At 37.0% G+C, this 17,875-nt stretch overlaps 5 protein-coding genes across 5 annotated transcripts; 2 read left to right on the top strand and 3 right to left on the bottom strand.

The window, feature by feature from the left end:
- Window positions 1-1,749: 1,749 nt before the first annotated feature.
- GCK72_007962 (uncharacterized protein) lies at window positions 1,750-8,527 on the top strand (the record flags this gene model as incomplete). Its single annotated transcript, XM_003097115.2, has 6 exons — window positions 1,750-2,061; window positions 3,636-3,929; window positions 5,173-5,303; window positions 5,528-5,698; window positions 6,752-7,068; window positions 8,268-8,527. The coding sequence occupies 6 exons, from the start codon at window positions 1,750-1,752 to the stop codon at window positions 8,525-8,527; spliced, it is 1,485 nt and encodes a 494-aa protein (XP_003097163.2).
- A 1,231-nt stretch (window positions 8,528-9,758) lies between these two features.
- On the top strand, window positions 9,759-10,703 carry GCK72_007961 (uncharacterized protein; the record flags this gene model as incomplete). The annotated part of the gene is made up of 2 exons (XM_003097112.2): window positions 9,759-9,846; window positions 10,588-10,703. The coding sequence occupies 2 exons, from the start codon at window positions 9,759-9,761 to the stop codon at window positions 10,701-10,703; spliced, it is 204 nt and encodes a 67-aa protein (XP_003097160.2).
- A 396-nt stretch (window positions 10,704-11,099) lies between these two features.
- Window positions 11,100-12,138, bottom strand: GCK72_007960 (uncharacterized protein; the record flags this gene model as incomplete). The annotated part of the gene is made up of 4 exons (XM_053726563.1): window positions 11,100-11,232; window positions 11,282-11,645; window positions 11,832-12,019; window positions 12,071-12,138. 4 exons carry the CDS (start codon window positions 12,136-12,138, stop codon window positions 11,100-11,102), a joined length of 753 nt encoding a protein of 250 aa, XP_053590757.1.
- Window positions 12,139-13,716: 1,578 nt separating this feature from the next.
- GCK72_007959 (uncharacterized protein) lies at window positions 13,717-14,756 on the bottom strand (the record flags this gene model as incomplete). The annotated part of the gene is made up of 3 exons (XM_003097130.2): window positions 13,717-13,864; window positions 13,909-14,325; window positions 14,698-14,756. The coding sequence occupies 3 exons, from the start codon at window positions 14,754-14,756 to the stop codon at window positions 13,717-13,719; spliced, it is 624 nt and encodes a 207-aa protein (XP_003097178.2).
- Window positions 14,757-16,398: 1,642 nt separating this feature from the next.
- Window positions 16,399-17,414, bottom strand: GCK72_007958 (uncharacterized protein; the record flags this gene model as incomplete). Its single annotated transcript, XM_053726562.1, has 3 exons — window positions 16,399-16,534; window positions 16,580-17,302; window positions 17,347-17,414. 3 exons carry the CDS (start codon window positions 17,412-17,414, stop codon window positions 16,399-16,401), a joined length of 927 nt encoding a protein of 308 aa, XP_053590756.1.
- Between the last annotated feature and the right edge of the window lie 461 nt (window positions 17,415-17,875).

Here is a 17,875-nt window from a genome sequence, read left to right as displayed (position 1 = left end):
ATTCATTGAGAAATATTTCATTTTTTGCGATTTTTGGGATTTTTCGAGGATTTTTGGGGGTTTCCGGTGGTTTTTGAAGGGTTTTGAGGTATTTTGCCTGTGGAAAGTGAGTTTTTAAGCAAAAAATAAGTCTAAAAATGTGAAAAAATGGAGAAAAAGTCCAAAATTGAAAGAAAAAATTCTAAAAAAATAAATTTAAAGCTTTTAGCGGTGAAATTAGGGATTTGAAGTTTGAAAAACTCAATTACAATTCAAAAATCTGTTTGAAACCATGAAATGTTGAGTTTTTCCGATGTTTTTCGCTATTTTTCCAAATTTCATCGATTTTTCCCAATTTTTTCCAATTTTCAGCCATAAAAAACTTTTATAAAGCCAATTTTCTGCTTCTGACACCGAAAAAACCGTTAAATTCAGCTGAAAATGATGAAAAAGCACCCAAAATTCTATTCAGTTCAGGTTTTATCGACTTTCTCAATTTTTAGCGAATTTTCGGACGAAAAATGCGATTTTACGCTCATTTTCAGATTTTCGGCTCAAAAAACGAGTTTTAGCGATTTTATCGTTCGAAAAATTCGAGTTTTCCGTGTTTTTCACACCAAAAACGCTATTTTAACCGAATTTCAGTTTGTTTCAGTATCAAAATGCTCATTTCCGCTCTTTAAACACTAAAAAAATGGTAAAAATACCGAAAAACCTATAAGAATCTATTTTCTACCAAAAAAACCCATAAAAACTACAATTTCCAGTCAAATTTAGCTAAATTTAGTCATTTTTCACCTAAATGTCGATAAAAATCACGGTTTTCAGCCAAATTCCGTCAAATTTAGACATTTTCCACTTAGAAATCGATAAAAACCCCGATTTTGAGCCATTTGAGCTTCAAACTCGATCGAAACGTCCTAAAGTTGTACCAAATTGTCAAAAATTATCAAAAATCTTCGATTTCTAGCCAAAATCTCAATTTGAAGCCGTCATATTCATTTCGAACACTGAATTCCCGTCATTTTTTGTATTTTTCTCTCGAAATCGTCAACTTTCTTGTGCTAAAATTAGGATTCTTGCTGAAAAAACTCAATTTTCACTCCAAAACTTCTATAGTCATATGGCAAATGCGATCTGTCGAAAATCCGCTCTGAATGCTGCGAAATTTCCAAAAATTTCCAGCATTTTTTGAAGATTCTCAATAGAGCGCGTTTAGCCACTTTGACGGGGAACCTATGCCCAAATTTTGGAAAAATCACGGAAATCTGGCTGGAAACTCTCATTTCTCTTGTCAAAACTCTAATTTTCGCTTTCAGAGTAACATTTTTAGCTAAAGTTTTGCGAAAACAACAGTTCTTGGTCTAGAAATCCAAAATTCCAGTCAAAAACTCTAATTTTACTCCAAAAACTGTATTTTTTCAGTTTTCTTTTTCAAATTTCGCATTTTTCACATAAAATCTGCTAAGTAACGGTGTTTCCTTCTGAAAATTTTAAATTTTCACTTCAAACCTCATGGCAAGTGCGTTCTATCGATAATCCGCATCGGAATGCTGTGAAATTTCCAGAAATTTCCAGAATTTTTTGAAGATTCTCAATAGAGCGCATTTAGCCACTTTGACGGGGAACCTATGCCCAAATTTTCAATTTTTAAACTTAAAAATCGCTATTTTTAGAGTTTTTTCTCGAAATTCTCATCATTTTTCGTATTTTTCTTGACATTTTCCCTACTTTTCCCCATCTTTCCTCAAATTTTCAGCATTTTCAGCCATGAAATGTCACTATGAAGTGTTGGAAGTGGAACGAGACGCCGACGACGAGACGATCAAAAAGAACTATCGAAAACTGGCTCTCCGATGGCATCCCGATAAGAATCCGGATAACATTGAGGAGTGCACTCAACAATTTCGTCTCCTTCAGGCCGCCTATGATGTGTTGAGTGATACGAGAGAACGAGAATTCTATGATAGACACAGAGAATCGATTTTGAAGGGAAAGAATACGGAATATGTGGAACAATCCGTCCCGTTGTTCCCTTATTTCAATGCGAGCTGTTATCAGGGATATGGTGATGGTCCTAATGTAAGGATTGGATTGATTGGGATGGAAAAAGTGGAAAGAAATCATGAAAATCCGATCAAAACCGTCAAAACCAAGAAAAATGGCTGAAAACTCACATTTTTTCATATCAAAACTTGAATTTTCGCTTTCAGAGCAACATTTTCAGCTAGAATTTTGCGTTGTCAATGGATCCTTGATAGGGATTTGGAATTCCAGTCAAAAACTCGAAAAATCCTCGATTTCTAGCCGAAAACACAGTTCGAAGCGTTTCAAAACTCGAAAATTCGTCATTTTTACTATTTTTTTCTCGAAATTTTCACCTTTTTGGAGCCAAATTCAAGATCTTTGCTGAAAAAAACCCAGTTTTCACTCCAAAACGTCTATCTTGATATATGGCAAGTGCGTTCTATCGAAAATCCGCTCTGAATGCTGCGAAATTTCTAGAAATTTCCAACATTTTTTGAAGATTCTCAATAGAGCGCATTTAGCCACTTTGAATGGGGAACCTATGCCCAAATTTTGAAAAAATCATGAAAATCCATCTGGCTGAAAACTCTCATTTCTCACATCAAAACGCGAGTTTTCGCTTTCGGCGGAACATTGTTTGCTAAAATTTCCGACATTTTTCGAGTTTTTCACCTACAATCTGACTAGAAACGGGTTTCCTGTTGAAAATTAGTGTTCAACAATCAAAAAATTTCCACAATTAGCTTTGAGAATAACCAAATTGGGATTTCAAGCTGAGATCCTCGAAATCCCATAGATTTCAGCTCAAAAAACCTTTTTTCTGCGTCTCACAGCGAACATTTCGTAAATTTCGTCCGGAGCTCCAAAGATGTGAAAAAAATGCCAAAAAAGACGTGAAAATCTATGATTTTTAACTTTCTAGAGCCAATTCTAAGATTTTTGCTGAAAAAAACTCAATTTCACCCCAAAAATTCTATATTGATAAATGGCAAGTGTGTTCTACCACAAATCCGCTCTGAAAGCTGAGAAATTTCCAGAAATTTCCAGCATTTTCAGATGATTCTCACTAGAGCGCATTTAGCCACTTTGGCGGGGAACCTATGTCCAAAATTTGGAAAAATCATGGAAATCCGGGTAAAATTCACCGAAAACCATCAGAAATCATGAAAATTCGTTCAAACCCGGGAAAAATCGACATTTCTAGCTTAAATTTTGCAATTTTCAATCAAAATCATAAAAAAATATATATGGCAAATGCGTTCTTTCGAAAATCCGCTCTGAATGCTGCGAAATTTTCAGAAATTTCCAGCATTTTTTGAAGATTCTCAATAGAGCGCATTTAGCCACTTTGACGGGGAACCTATGCCCAAATTTTCAATTTTGGACTGTCGGAAACGTCCCAAGCTTGTAGAACCTGTGGAAAATGCGCTCTAGTGATAATCTAGTTCGAATGATTCGAATTTCCATAAAAATCTCGAATCCAGTGTGAAAGTCTGTGATTTTTGAATGCTTCCGTCAAAAATTGACGAAATTTCAACTTTTTGAGTCCAAAATCACGATTTTCAAGCTGAAAATTACAGTTTTTTAGTCACAATCCTCGATTTCTCATCTAAAATTCGAATTTTCAGGGTTTCTACGCAGTCTACCGTAAAATCTTCAAAATTCTCGTCACCGAAGAGTACGATCAATACGACGAGAATCCGATCGACTATCCTGAATTCGGCGATGCGAACAGTGATCCGGAGGAGATTGTCAACAAATTCTACGGATTCTGGATGTCATTTTCGACGAGTCGATCGTTCGCCTGGTTAGATCACTACGATATCACACAAGCGTCGAATCGATGGGAATCGAGAAAGATCGATCAGGAGAATCAGAAGTATCGAGATATCGGCAAACAGGATAGAAATGAGCAGATTAGGGTACGGAAATGGCTGAAATTATGTGAAAAAATGCGAAAATTGATAGAAAATTATGAAAATTCGCCTCAAAACGGTCCTAATTGTGGCAAATGCGCTCTACTGGTAATTTGGTTCTAGAATGTTCAATTTCCAGCTGAAATCGATATTTTAGAGTGAGATTGCCAGTAGAGCGCATTTAGTCAAGCGTAGGCGGAAGCTATGCCCAAAATTTCGTTTGCTTTACAATTTCATTGGAAATTTGCTCATTAGGGTACGGAAATGAGGGAAAATTGATGAAATTATGCGAAAATCGCATTTCAGCGACCTAACACAGTCCTACTTGTAGCAAATGCGCTCTACTGACAATTTGAAGCTGAAAATCTCAAATTTGTGTCAAGTTTGGTATAAAAACTGAAATTTTCAGCGTCAAATTGTAAGTAGAGCGCATTTTGTCACTTTGACGGGGAACCTATGCCCGAATTTGTATTTCTTATGATAAAAACTGTATTTTTTGAATAAAGTAGATTACGATCATGGAAAATGCGCTCCAATGACAATTTATAGCTAAATTCTCAAATCTATGTCAAAATTCTTATTTTCTGAAGTATTTCTGTGTGAACTTCGCTTATTCGCTCATAAATCATGATTTCCGGGCGAAAAATCGTAGTTTTATGTCCGAAATTGGCAAATTTTCATTTTTGAACTGTCGGAAACGTCCCGAGCGTGTGGAACGTCTGGAAAGTGCGCTCTAGTGATAATCTAGTTCAAATGGTAGGAAAAACTGTGATTTCTGAGAGCTTTTGTCGAAAAATTGGCGAAATCTCGATTTTCAAACTGAAAATTATAGTTTTTCCATCAAAATCCTGGATTTCTCAGCTCAAAACTATGACGAATGTGTTCTATTGGGTTCTGATGCTGAAAATCTCAATTTCAGATCAATTTTCGATCTGAAATGGAAATTTTCATCACCAAACTGTCAGTAGAGCGCGTTAGGTCACGCAGAGGCGGAAGCTATGCCCAAATTTCTAATTTTCCAGCAAAAACTGCTGAAATTTATCTGAAATTTCGAATTCCTCAAATATAAACAGCTGAAATTTGACAAATGTCCTCTATTGATAAATTTGGTGCTAAAATGCTATTTTTCGAGAGAGGTATTCCTCAAATTAGCATTTTCCAATACCGAGTTATCAATAGAGCGCATTTTGTCACTTCTATGGGTAACCTATGCCCAAATTTTCATTTTTCCAACCAAAAACATTTTCAGGAAATGACAACATTCGCTCGTAAACGGGATCCACGTGTCAAACAGTATCGTGAGAGTTTGGAACGTAAAAAGGCGGAGGCTCAGCAGAAACAAGTGGAGAATCGGAAGAAACAGATTGCGAAGAATCGGGAGTCAGTTTTTTATAATTTTTTATTAGAAAAACAAAAAAATTTGAGTTTTTGAGGCAAAAAACTAAAATTTTTGCGCATTTTTGATTTAAAAATCTCATTTTTGATTTAAAAACCTCATTTTTGACGTAAAAAACCTCATTTTAAGATAAAATCATCATTTTTGAGATAAAAAACTTCCAATTTGAAATAATAATGCAATCGCGCCCTAATCCCAAAAATTCCAGACTCGCCGATGCTCATCTCAACGATAAAGAGGCGGAAGCCGCGCGTCTTGCCCATTTGATTGAAGTCAGTCTTCAGATGGCCGAAGATTACGATACTTGTAGTGATGAATGTGATGAAGAGGGTGAAGAGCTACCGTACTGTGTGGTTTGCAGTAAATCGTTCAAAACGGTGTAAGTTTCAGACAAAAATACTCAAAAAATAAGGAAAATAGGGTTTTTGAGAAAAAATCTGGAATTTTTGGCTTAAAATCGCGTAAAACGGAGGTAAAAATCCATTTTTTGAGCTAAAAAATTCTGTTTTCTGAAATTTCTCCCGAAAACTGAGAAAATTGAGCGGAAATACGCTGAAATCTCAATTTCAGATTATTTTTGGCTGAAAAATTGGGTTTTCCAAGTGCTCAAAGATCTGTTATATCAAATTTTCGAGCAAAAAATGGATTTTCCCTTTAAAAATACGCTTAAAAATGTTTCCATCTCGAAATTCCGTGACAAATGCGCTCTTCTGGTAATTCTGGTTCTGAAAATGCTATTTTTCGAGTGTAAATTCCTCAAAATAGCATTCTCCCACATCAAATTATCAGCAGAGCGCATTTTGTCACTTTGATGGGGAAACTATGCCCGAATTTTCATTTTTGGACTGTCTAAGACCGTAAAATCTTTGGAAAGTGCGCTCTAGTGATAATCTAGTTCAAATGCATCGAATTTCCATAAGAATCTCGAATCCAGTGGGAAAATCTGTGATTTCTGAATGCTCTGGTCTTTTTCGTCAAAAATTTGGCATTTTTTGGCCAAAACCACGATTTTAAAGCTCAAAATCGTATTTTTACGATAAAAACCTATGACAAATGTGTTCTATTGGGTTCTGATGCTGAAAATCTTAATTTTTGACTTAAAATCGAAATTTCCAGCACCAGACTATCAGTAGAGCGCATTTTGTCACATTGGCGGGGAACCTATGTCCAAAATTCTGATTTTCCAACAGAAACTGCTAAAAATCATCTGAAAGTTTGAATTTCCCAAATTAAAACTCCCGAAATCTGACAAATGCGTTCTACAGATAATTTTGGTGCTGAAAATGCTATTTTTCGAGTGTAAATTCCTCAAAATAGCATTTTCCAATACCGAGTTATCAATAGAGCGCATTTTGTCACTTTTACGGGGAACCTATGCCCAAATTTTGATTTTTCCGTCCCAAAATTCTATCTAAAACGAATTTTTCTGCAGAAACGCGAAGCTAAACCACGAGAACTCGAAACAACACATTCGTCAATTAAACGAGCTGAAAAAACATCTAAAAGAGGAGGACGCGGAGCTATTCGCTGAAAAAGAGCCGCAAGAAGAGCAAAAGAAAGGTGGCGGCGGGAAAAAGAATAAGCGAAAAGATCGAAAGAAGGGAAACGGAATATTCGATGAAGGACCACCGAATGACGTGATGAATGATGTGAATATTGTGATTCAGGAAACAACAGAAGGAGAGGTTGAGACGGAGAAGGAATGTACACCGGAAGTTAACCACGCGAAAGAGAAGAAAAAGAGACGAGGTGCGTTTCTTGTAGGAAAATACGCGAAAATTGAGGATTTTTAGGCGTCTGGAGCTCAAAAAACTCAAAAAAGGAGATTTTTAAGTGCCTGGTGCTCAAAATTTAAAAATTGGGGATTTTTAGGCATCAGGAGCTTAAAAACCCAAAAATTGGGGATTTCTAGGCGTCTGGAATCCAAAAAACTCAAAAACCGCGATTCTCTAAGTATGAAGGTGTGAAATTTGTGACATAATGCGCTCTAATGACAATTTGGCTCCAGAAATCTCGATTTCGAGCTGAAATCGACATTTTTGAGTCAGATTGTCAGTAGAGCGCATTTAGTCACGCGTAGGCGGAAACTATGCCCAAAATTTCATTTATTTTACAGGTTTTGTACAAAATGCTCAATTTGGAGCCAAATTCTCAATAGAGCGTATTTTGACACTCTTGAGATAATTATTTGCTAAAATTTGAGTCTCTTTCGACATTTTAAATCAGTAGAGAAAGTGGATGGCGCGACGTTAGCGCGCTTTTGCGGAAATTCAGAATTTAGTGACAAATGCGCTCTATTCACTACGATTTTCTTTTAAAAAATGTGCTGAAACTGCGAAAATTGACAAAAGCTGTGACAAATGCGCTCTTCTGATAGTTTTAATGCTGAAAATGCGATTTTTCGAGTTTAAATCTCCCAAAATTGCATTTTCCGACATCCAATTATCAGTAGAGCGCATTTATCACTTTCCCGGGGAACCTATGTCCAAATTTTCGTTTTTCCAGCAAGAAACTACTAAAAATCATCTAAAATCTCGAATTTTCTAAATGAAGACACATTAAATCTGGCAAATGCGCTCTATTGATAATTCTGGTGCTGAAAATGTTATTTTTCGAGTGTAAATCCCTCAAAATAGCATTTTCTGACATCCAATTATCAGTAGAGCGCATTTGTCACTTTCCCGGGGAACCTATGTCCAAATTTTCATTTTTCAAGAGAAAACTGCTGAAATTTCGAATTTTCCAAGTAAAAACATCTGAAACCTGGCAAATGCGCTCTACTGATAATCTAGGTGCCGTTAAAATGCTATTTTTCGAGTTTAAATCCCTCAAAATCGCATTTTCCCACATCATATTATCAATAGAGCGCATTTTGTCACTTTCCTGGGGAACCTATGCCCAAATTTTCATTTTTCCATCCTAAAAACGCTCAATTCAACATTTTTCAGCCGACAAAAACCAAAAATCAGCGGCACCAGAAGAGCCGGCCGCCGCCGTCGCCCCACCATCAAACGAGCCAAAACCAGCGAAATGTGATAATTGTCAAGAAAAATTCGATACCCGAACGAAACTATTTGCTCATTTGAAAGAAACCGGACACGCGACACTACTCGTGAATAAATCCGCTGGGGGGGCCGTTGGAAATGGCCAACAGAAAAAGGGAAAGAATAAGAAAGGACAACGGGCGAATAAGGACGATGATTGGTAGATCATTAGCGGAAAATTTAATTTTTTTTATAAAAATTGTGATTTTTCTCCTTGTTTTCTTATGATTTTCCCTTTCGTAATATTATTTTATTATTATTTTAGTGGTATTTCCTTGTTTTTGTACCTGTGAACCATAAATTCGTGTTGATTTTCAATTAAAATTTTGTTGTTACTTTGCATTTTGTAATAATTCCAAGGTTTCACAGATCGGGATCATGAAATTCTGATTCGGGGCGATGAGAGCTTTGAAATGAGCCCCATATTGCCTATATTTGGTCTACTTTAGTTTTTTTGACATTTTTGACCTACGCGGTGCGGTCGCGTCGCGGTCGAAAAATTGAAATGGTCAGAAATTGGGCAATATGGGGCTCATTTTGAAGCTCTCAGCCTCAAGAGCACGGCTAGCACATTTTCAAAACAATCAGGAGACATTTCAGTTTTTTTTTTCGGAATGCTGAACCGCGACGCGACCGCATCGCGTTGGTCAAAAATAAAAGTTAACCAAATATATGCAATATGGGGCTCATTTAAAAGCTCTTAGTCTGTAGATTCTGAATTTCGAAGTTTTGAAGCATATTGAGTTGATTTCAGAAAATTGTGAGATGTGAAACCGCAACGCGTAGGTCAAAAATCTCAAAAACGAAAATTGACATAATATATGCAATATGGGGCTCATTTCAAAGCTCACAGTCTCTAGAGCACAGCTATCACATTTTTGAAACAATCAGAGCTAATTTCAGCGATTTTCAAAATGCTGAACCGCGACGCGACCGCAACGCGTTGGTCAAAAATCTTAAAAATGAAAATTAACTGAATATAAGTAATATGGGGTTCGTTTCAGAGCTCTCAGTTTGTAGATTTCGAATTTTTAGGTTTTAGGCGCAAAGCGTTTTCTGGAATAAAAAATCTTTCGAAATGTTTTTTTTTCAAAAAAAAAAGGAAAAAAACTTTTCGAGAAAACGTATCCCATTACTTTTTGTGTTTCTCCTCCTAATTCTTCTATATTGTTTCTCACTGACATTTGATTAGAAAGTGATATGACGAGAAACCGCGCACTCCCCTCCGATTCTATCTGTCATTTTCTCTTAGTCACCCCATCAATTCTCCCTCTTTTTTCTTTTTTTTCCACTTTTTTCTCTCGATTTCTTATCTTTTCTCTACTATCTATTTGCAGAAGAAAAAAGAAACAGAAGGCGAAAAGAACACAATTCCATTTCACACCCTTCTTATTAATGAGTATCGGTATCGATTTGGGCACCACCTTCTCCTGTGTTGCCTATTATCAGAATGGGCAGGTTAATGTGTTGGAGAATGAAAATGGTGAGTTGGGACACAGATTTTTGAATTCTACGCAAAAAATGGGGAAGTTTGAGTATAATTTTGACGAAAATTCGGATAAATGTGAAGATTTTTCATTTTTTGAGACGCGTCGCGGTCTTGCGTCGCGGTTGGACAAATTGAAATTGTGAAATTCAGGATCTACAGGTTAAGAGCTTTGAAATGAGCCCCATATTGCCTATATTTGGTGAACTTTCGTTTTTGAAATTTTTGACCTACGCGGTGCGGTCGCGTCGCGGTCTCACATATCAAAACTTGCAGAAATTAACTAAATATGTTTTAAAAAAGGAAAATTCAGAATCTAGGGGAGAAGTGCTTTGAAATGAGCCCAATATCGCCTATATTTGGTGAAAATCCATTTTTGACCAGCGCGTTGCGGTCGCGTGGCGGTCCAAAATTAGAAGTTACACGAATATAGGCAATATGGGACTTATTTCAAAGCTCTTGATTTCTGGAATACGGTTATCACGTTTTCGGAACAATCAGAGCTCGTTTCAGCGATTTTTATGATGCGAAACCGCGACGCGACCGCAGCGCGTAGGTCAAATCTGAAACTTAACCAAACCTAGGCAATATGGGGCTCATTTTAAATCTCGCAGCTTGTAGATTAAGAATTCATTGTTTTTAATTACAAATTCCGACGTTTTCCGGTTTTGCGTCGCAGTTTTTTCTAATTTTTTTCAAAAAAAAAATTAAATTTTTAAAATTTTCCCATTTTCCCAGGTTGTCGCACAACACCATCAGTATTGGCTATGACAGAAGACGGGGAGTGTCTTATCGGACAACATGCGAAGGATGTAATCACCAAGGCGACTAGCTCTCTTTTTGGTGGGTCTTGAATTTAGGGACTTTATGGATTTTTGAAAAATTGAGGTTTTTGTGTTCTGGAAACTGTAAAAACATGAAAATTAAGGGGTTTGAGGAAGAAAAACAACAGAATTGTGATGAAAATGAGTGAAAATAAGAGAAAGTTAGGATTGAATAGAAATATCGAGAATCTCCTAACTGAGAGCTTCAAAATAAGCCCCATATTGCCTCTATTTAGTCAACTTTCATTTCTGAGTCGCGCGTTGCGGTCGCGTCGCGGGTCGAAAATGAAAGTTGCCAGAATATAGGCAATATGTGGCCGAAAAAGGACATTTTTCGAATATAAAAGAGGAGAAGAATAAGGAAAAAGAGAAGGAGATGCAAAGATGCATCATATTCTGACAGAATTCAGACAAATGTTGATTTTTTTAAATGGCGGAGCTCTTTTTGATAACAATATGATAAGGATATAGCATATGTCCTGTTCTATCGACTCCATAGATGTGAAGATTAGAATTAGAGTTTGTAGGGATGGAGAATCTCGGTTGGTCGCTGATAAATCTAGAAATAAATAAATTATTTTGGTTCCTAGAACTAAAACTTGACCTACCTTTCTTTAACTTCCTCCAATTCATCTATAAACTGACCAAATGCATTTTCTAACTTGGAAAACGTTTCCGAAAGGTATGACTCTCGATTTGTTAAAATTATATAATCCGTTTTGATCTCTTCCGGTTTTTCTACCAAATATCGAACTAATTCCACAATTTCGATAGTATCACCAATTGTCCATTCCAAGTTTGTGAAAATGATGGTCTGATTGGTCAGCTTCTTAATACATTCCAGGTTATTAATTGGTCCTTCGAAAGTTGAACGTATTTTAAGAATTTCTACGGACTTGACAACCGGATGGTCGAATGTTGAAGGTCCGACTATCTCGGTACACAGTTTCTTAAGCGGGAAACTGATAGGATCTATCAAAAATAGATTGTTCTCAAAATATTCCCATTCCGTATTCAAATAATTGACTCTAAGTTTGAAATCAGCCGGCAATGAATCCTTATCAAATTTTTTAATGAAAAAAAGCAGTTCATCCACGTGAATACTAATTCTACCGCCCAAAAACTTAAAGAGAAAGTCTTTCGGAGGGTTTATAATACCTTCTGGTACCCGACTGTATTCTTTTTTCTTTTTGTTTGAGTTTTCGAGCCAATATTCATAACCATATTCAACAAGTTGCAAACCGTTGATACTCCATTTTTTTCCATGGTTTTTAAGCAGCTCTATGCGAAGAGGAATCGCCTTGTCGACTTTCTTGAGGGAAGGGGAACGGGAAACAACTTGAAATCTAGAAAGAGATTTAGATGATAAGAAATGGAGAGAATGTGATTATACCTACCGTTTAACAGCTTCTAAATTCTCCAGAACACATTTCAGGGCGGGATAGGAAAGAGGAGTGGAAGGCATTTTCGACGGAATACACTCCGCAAGTGGTGGTGAAGCTGGACGAGAGAAAGAGGAGAGGAGAGACGTTTTTGGACAGAAATATGAGGGATATTAAGGGGCGTATAGGCCAAACACCGTCTGCCACGACACACAGATTAGATGGGAGTGTTTGCAGAGGAATAGGGTGCTAATGAGGATTGAGAAGGTATATACCTGCCACGTCACGCGATTTGTCTGGGAGTGTCTTGAGGGAATAGGAGATAATTTGGGGGAGGCTATGGATAAGAATCTGGAGTATGCTAAAAAGTCTAACATCTGCCAAGCCGAGGCAAGGCTGTCGTACGGCCGGCCGCGGCTTTTTATTGAAAATTTCAAAAAGCCGCGGCCGGTCCAAAAATTGGCGCCAGTGTGGGTCAAACCGTGGTGGTCAGACTGGTACCAAAAAGTCAAAAGTATATCAAGTCACGTTTTCAGTTGAAACTCTAGAAAGCCGCGGCTGTTTGAGATTTTAAGGAAAAAGCCGCGGGCGGCCGCGATTTCTGACAGCCTTGAGCCGAGGTCTGGCGTGAATTGGGTTCCACCACAAAAACTACAGTAATTTATATCTTCATGAAAACTACAGTAATTTAGATCTTCGTGATCTTCATGTTTTAAAAAATAGTTTATCTTATAAAATGCACAAAATGAGGCTGGCAATTCATTTCTGAAAGAATTTTGATTCTATCTTTCGAAAGAAAAATTTTCATTTTTCAACTTTAATTGATCGTTTTGGTAGGTCAAAGGGGGCGGAGCTTAATAGGGTATGGTATGAAATTCTTAGAATTCCTAGGGTACCAACATATCAAAAATCAGCCGAAACGGATCAACTTGGTGCATGTGTAACATGGCCTGTAGGCCTATGCTCGAGGCAGTCAGAGATTGTCTCTTAACTGCTTCTAAGTTCTCTAGAACACATTTCAGGGCGGGATAGGAGAGAGGCATTGTCGGATAGAAATATGGGGGAAGAACGAGGGATATTAAGGGATGTATAGGCCAAATACCTTCTGTCACGGCACACAGTTTAGATGGGAGTGTCTTCAGAGGAATAGGTGCTAATGAGGATTGAGAAGGTCAAATACCATCTGCCACGTCACAAGGCTTATCTGGGAGTGTCTGGAGAGAATAGGAGATAATTGGGGGACGCTATAGATAAGGATCTGGAGAAGTCTTCAAGAAAATTTTAAATTCAGCGAGTCGACAGGGCTATGGGTAAGAATGAGGAAATACACGTATATTAAGATTTATTTGTTTGAACAACAAAACTATAGATACAATGAATAATTTCATAACTCAAAACATTTAAACAAGCAATATTGATGATTTTTGAATAAACCAGATAAATAGAGGTACTTGAGTACTTACCACATAATAAAAGGGTATCAAATTCAAAATGAACAGTAGAAACACGACAAAAATGCAAAATTTAGAATCTACTGGTTTAGAGCTGTAAAATCAGTATATTGCCCATATTAGGTAGATTTTGATGGTGACCGCAACGCGACCGTTACGCATTGTCAAAAAACGCATTTCAATGACCTCAACTTCTAGTTTCCGAGTTCATCAAATTGACGAGACAACCTTGATCACTACTTTCCATTGTTGCCCTGCTCTTTCCGTTTCCGCCTCAACTCCATACGCAATAATCCTTCTGGAATCTTCAACGTCATCCATAGGGATGGAGAAGCGCGGCGCATCAGGGATGAATCTGCTGAAAAAAAGAAATATTGATTATTTTCTCTATGATCTACATACCTCTCTTCCATATCATTCAATTGGTCACTAAATCTCCTCCATGCCATAAACATTTTAGACAATAAATTCTTGATATCAGCAAAGTAGGACGAGAATATATAAGTGGTCCCAATAGGCTTCTGACCATTCCTTAGACACTTGACCAATTCAAAAATATTGTATTCCATTGACGTATTACATTGTTCATCGACTATCACTGTCTTGTTGGCAAGATTTTTGATATTGCTCAATGAGATAGCCTCGTTGAATGTGTTAATTATTAAGATGAGGGTCTCAGCATGCATTATAACTGGATGGGCGTAGGTATCCAGTCCGATTACTGTAGTCTTGAGGGTCTTGAGAGGAAAACTATCTGAATGGATCAGCGGAAGAGCTGGTTCAAAGTATTGATTGATTGTTGGATTCAACGAATTCACTCTGAACTTTGAATCAGCTAAGGCTGATGTAAGGTACTCAGAAGTTTCATTCATATCGTAATCCAACTTATTCACATAAAAATCTGATCTACCATTGAATAAATAATGCATCAATTTCTTCCTGGCCTCCTGCTTGTTATCAAAAATACTTTGGATTATCTTTTTCTTTAGGAGAGAAATGTCTACCTGGTTCCAACCGATTTCAATTGTTACTCCGTTGATTTTGAATAGGTTAGTCCCATTTAAATATAGATTCTCTAAGTGAAAAGGGATCAGCTTCTCAAATTTTTTGAGAACGGGTGAACGGGCGGTGATGTAGAGTCTGGAATGGTTTTTAGAAAGGATGGAAGTTGGAGGAGCAGGGTTGACCTACCGTTTAACTGCTTCCACGTTCTCCAGAACACATTTTAAGGCGGGGTAGGAGAGAGGCATTATCGGATAGAATAATGGGGAAGAAATACCTTCTGTCACGACACACCGATTAGATGGGAGTGTCGTCAGAGGAATAGGTGCTAATAAGGATTGAGAAGGTCAAATACCATCTGCCACGTCACAAGGCTAGTCTGAGAGTGTCTGCAGAGAATAGGAGATAATTGGGGCAGATAGGGATCTGGAGTAGTTTGAACGTTTAGAAAGATATAACTCAGCGGTCTGCAAGGAATGAAACTGACTAGGGAAGGATCCCGAGTCGAGATGGAGTTATGAGTCGAGACATATATCTCTAGAACGGAAATTTTGCGCTGATTTCAAATCTGTATTCCAATTTTGCTAAACGATTCTGTGAAAAAAGTTATGCAGGTTTTTGTGAGATCTCAGTACTAAAAATGGGGAATATTGAAGTCACGTAAATCGCCCAGAAAGTGGATTCAGCGGGAATGAGATGGACCAGAATATGTTTAAAACAACGGGGAATATTTTCAGTTAATTTTTGGAGAACATTTTTTTTCGACGAATTTTGAAGTTTTTGGTGGCCAACCCATGAGCGAAAATTCGACCAAAAATTTTTTTGATTTTTTTTCTTAAAAATTGTTGTTGTGTGATTGTAAGTGTGTCAAATAAGAGTTTACAACAATTCATTTACCAAATTATTTCCGGAATGTCTTGAAAACGTAATTAGAAGTGAAGTGAATAGATCATAGGATTGCATTTTTTGAGCTTCTTATTAACGATGAATAGAGAAATTCAGTTGAAATGTCAGATTTAAGATACTTTCTACTTAAATCTATCTTGTTTGATAACAGGAACTCATTTTTTGAACAATTGTTGACCTGTCTATCATTTCTGAACAGATTCCAAACCAACACGTTTCATAAAAAATTTCAAAAAAAAATTTTGCAAAAAATTGACGTCTACGGTTATAGAAAAGTCAAAAACATAATGAAACATGTTTGTTGACCCGAAAAACGAGTTTTTTCATTCTCGCAAAAATAAAAATAAAACAAAAATCTGGAGAGGAACCGAACCATCATCACTTGATTACTAGCCCTCCCTGTTAACCCCTCGGCCATCTCACCGCTGAAAAATAGCTGAACACTAGGGAAAGACAAGGGGAATGACTCTACAATTCGAATTTTCATGATTCCTATAGTTAAGAAATGGGGGTCAGTGCTCAAACTTTGAGCTCATTTTTCTGGATTCCTAGAAGCGTTTAGCAAAATTTTGAAACAGTTTTGAAAGTTTCAAAACTCAAGCTTTCCAACCATATAGGTCATGACCCGGAACTCCATCTTGACTCGGGATCCTTCCCTAGTGAGAATTGGGAATTCTGGGAGTCAAGAGCTTTTGAATAAGTATAATTATAGTTAGGTTTAAGTTTGGTGACGTTTAACCAGACGGTTACTAACATTGAGAGGTTTTTCAGAAATTCAAGAACTCTCTGATCGATGTAATTATATCGTTTACTATGCTATGAGTTTTAGAGTGAGCATCGCCGAATAAAGAAAAATGCAAAAGTTTATTAGGTTCAACTTTAAAAATTGAAATTTTATGTCATTTAACATGCAAAGCATCTCAGTAAGAGTTATATATTTTTAAATCTAGAAAGTCTACTGGCATCGTGGTCTTCTTGAAGCTTTCAACAATCTGCAGGCATCACTTTGAACACAACTTTCTCCGTTTTTCTTCCATTTTTTATTTCCTCAATCCCATAAACTTGAATACTAGACGTGTCGTTGATTGGAATCAAGAAGCGCGGTGCTCCAGGAATAAATCTATAACAAAGGACTTTTTTTAATTTTCAAAAAGAAATGACCCACCTCTCCTGGACACTATCCAAAGGGTTACTGTATCGATTGTAACCCATCTTTACATGGGATAAATGACTCGTAATATAACCGTCGGATTGCAATAAGATAAAAGTTTTTCCAATGGGTACACTCTCTATCAAACATCTGATAAATTCAAAGATACTGAATTTTCCAAACGAAAATTGGCCTTGATCGAATACGATTGTCTTATTTTCAAGCTTTTTGATGTCTTCCAGTTGGGTTGGTGGATATTCATGGCGTATTGATAAGATAAGACTCCTGGCAGACTTAATGATTGGGTGGTCAGAAGTTGCGGTTCTGATTAATGTAGTCTTAATGGCTTTGAGGGGAAAGCTATCCGGATGAATCAGGAGAAAATCTGGTTCAAAGTTTTCTTGGTCGCGTATGTTCAAACAGTTCACTCGCAGTTTCAAATTGGCTGCATCATCAGCCATCCTAATCTTCGTAGTTTTAATTGAGTCTAGTTGGTTCAATAGAATTTTTGATCTACCGACTAAATAATAGTCGATTGCCTTCTTCATAGGATTCTCACTTCTAACAGAATAACTTATACTTTTCCGTGTTTTCATATTGTAAGCCATATTTGACATAAAAGCAATCGACAATTCATTGATAGTCAACTCATTTCTACTCATACATAAATTTTCCATGCGAATAGGTACTAATTTATCGATTTTTTGTAGTGAAGGTGTACGAGCGGTGATGTGGAATCTAGAAGAAGGTATGTAGAATTGTAACAGAAAAATTTAACGTACCGTTTAATTGCTTCCAGGTTCTCCAGAACACATTTCAGGGAGGGGTAGGAGAGAGGGTTGGGAGGCATCGATGGAGTAAGAGGGTGAATAAGAGAAATGAATGAGTTGGAATGGGAAGGACGGAGAAGGCCAAATACCATCTGTCACGTCACGCACACACACACAAACACAATATACCTTCACTGTCAAATATAGACTGTCTGCCAGTTATAACTCCGAAATTTGCAGTCTGAACGGAATAAAACTTATATTTGTGGCATCAAAAAGTCAAAAGATTTTGAATGAGTATAATCATGACTAGTTTTGGCTTGAATTCACTCCCACCACAAAAACTATAGTGCCCCAGAACTACGATTTGCGTTTTATATTGTAACTTGGTCAGTTTTGATCGGATCCATGCGAAATTAAGAGCAATCGATTCAGCTTGGCAAGACAGTTAGAATGAATGTACCTATCAGTGTTGTTGGGAATTCCGACTTCCGACTTCCGGATAAGGAATTTTACTTCCGACTTCTGTCATTACATAACG

The sequence above is a fragment of the Caenorhabditis remanei genome, chromosome II (assembly GCF_010183535.1).
Source record: "Caenorhabditis remanei strain PX506 chromosome II, whole genome shotgun sequence".
Classification (NCBI taxonomy): Eukaryota; Metazoa; Nematoda; class Chromadorea; order Rhabditida; family Rhabditidae; genus Caenorhabditis; species Caenorhabditis remanei.
Note: the sequence above shows the minus strand (reverse complement) of the source record. Positions and strands in the feature narration are given on the sequence as shown.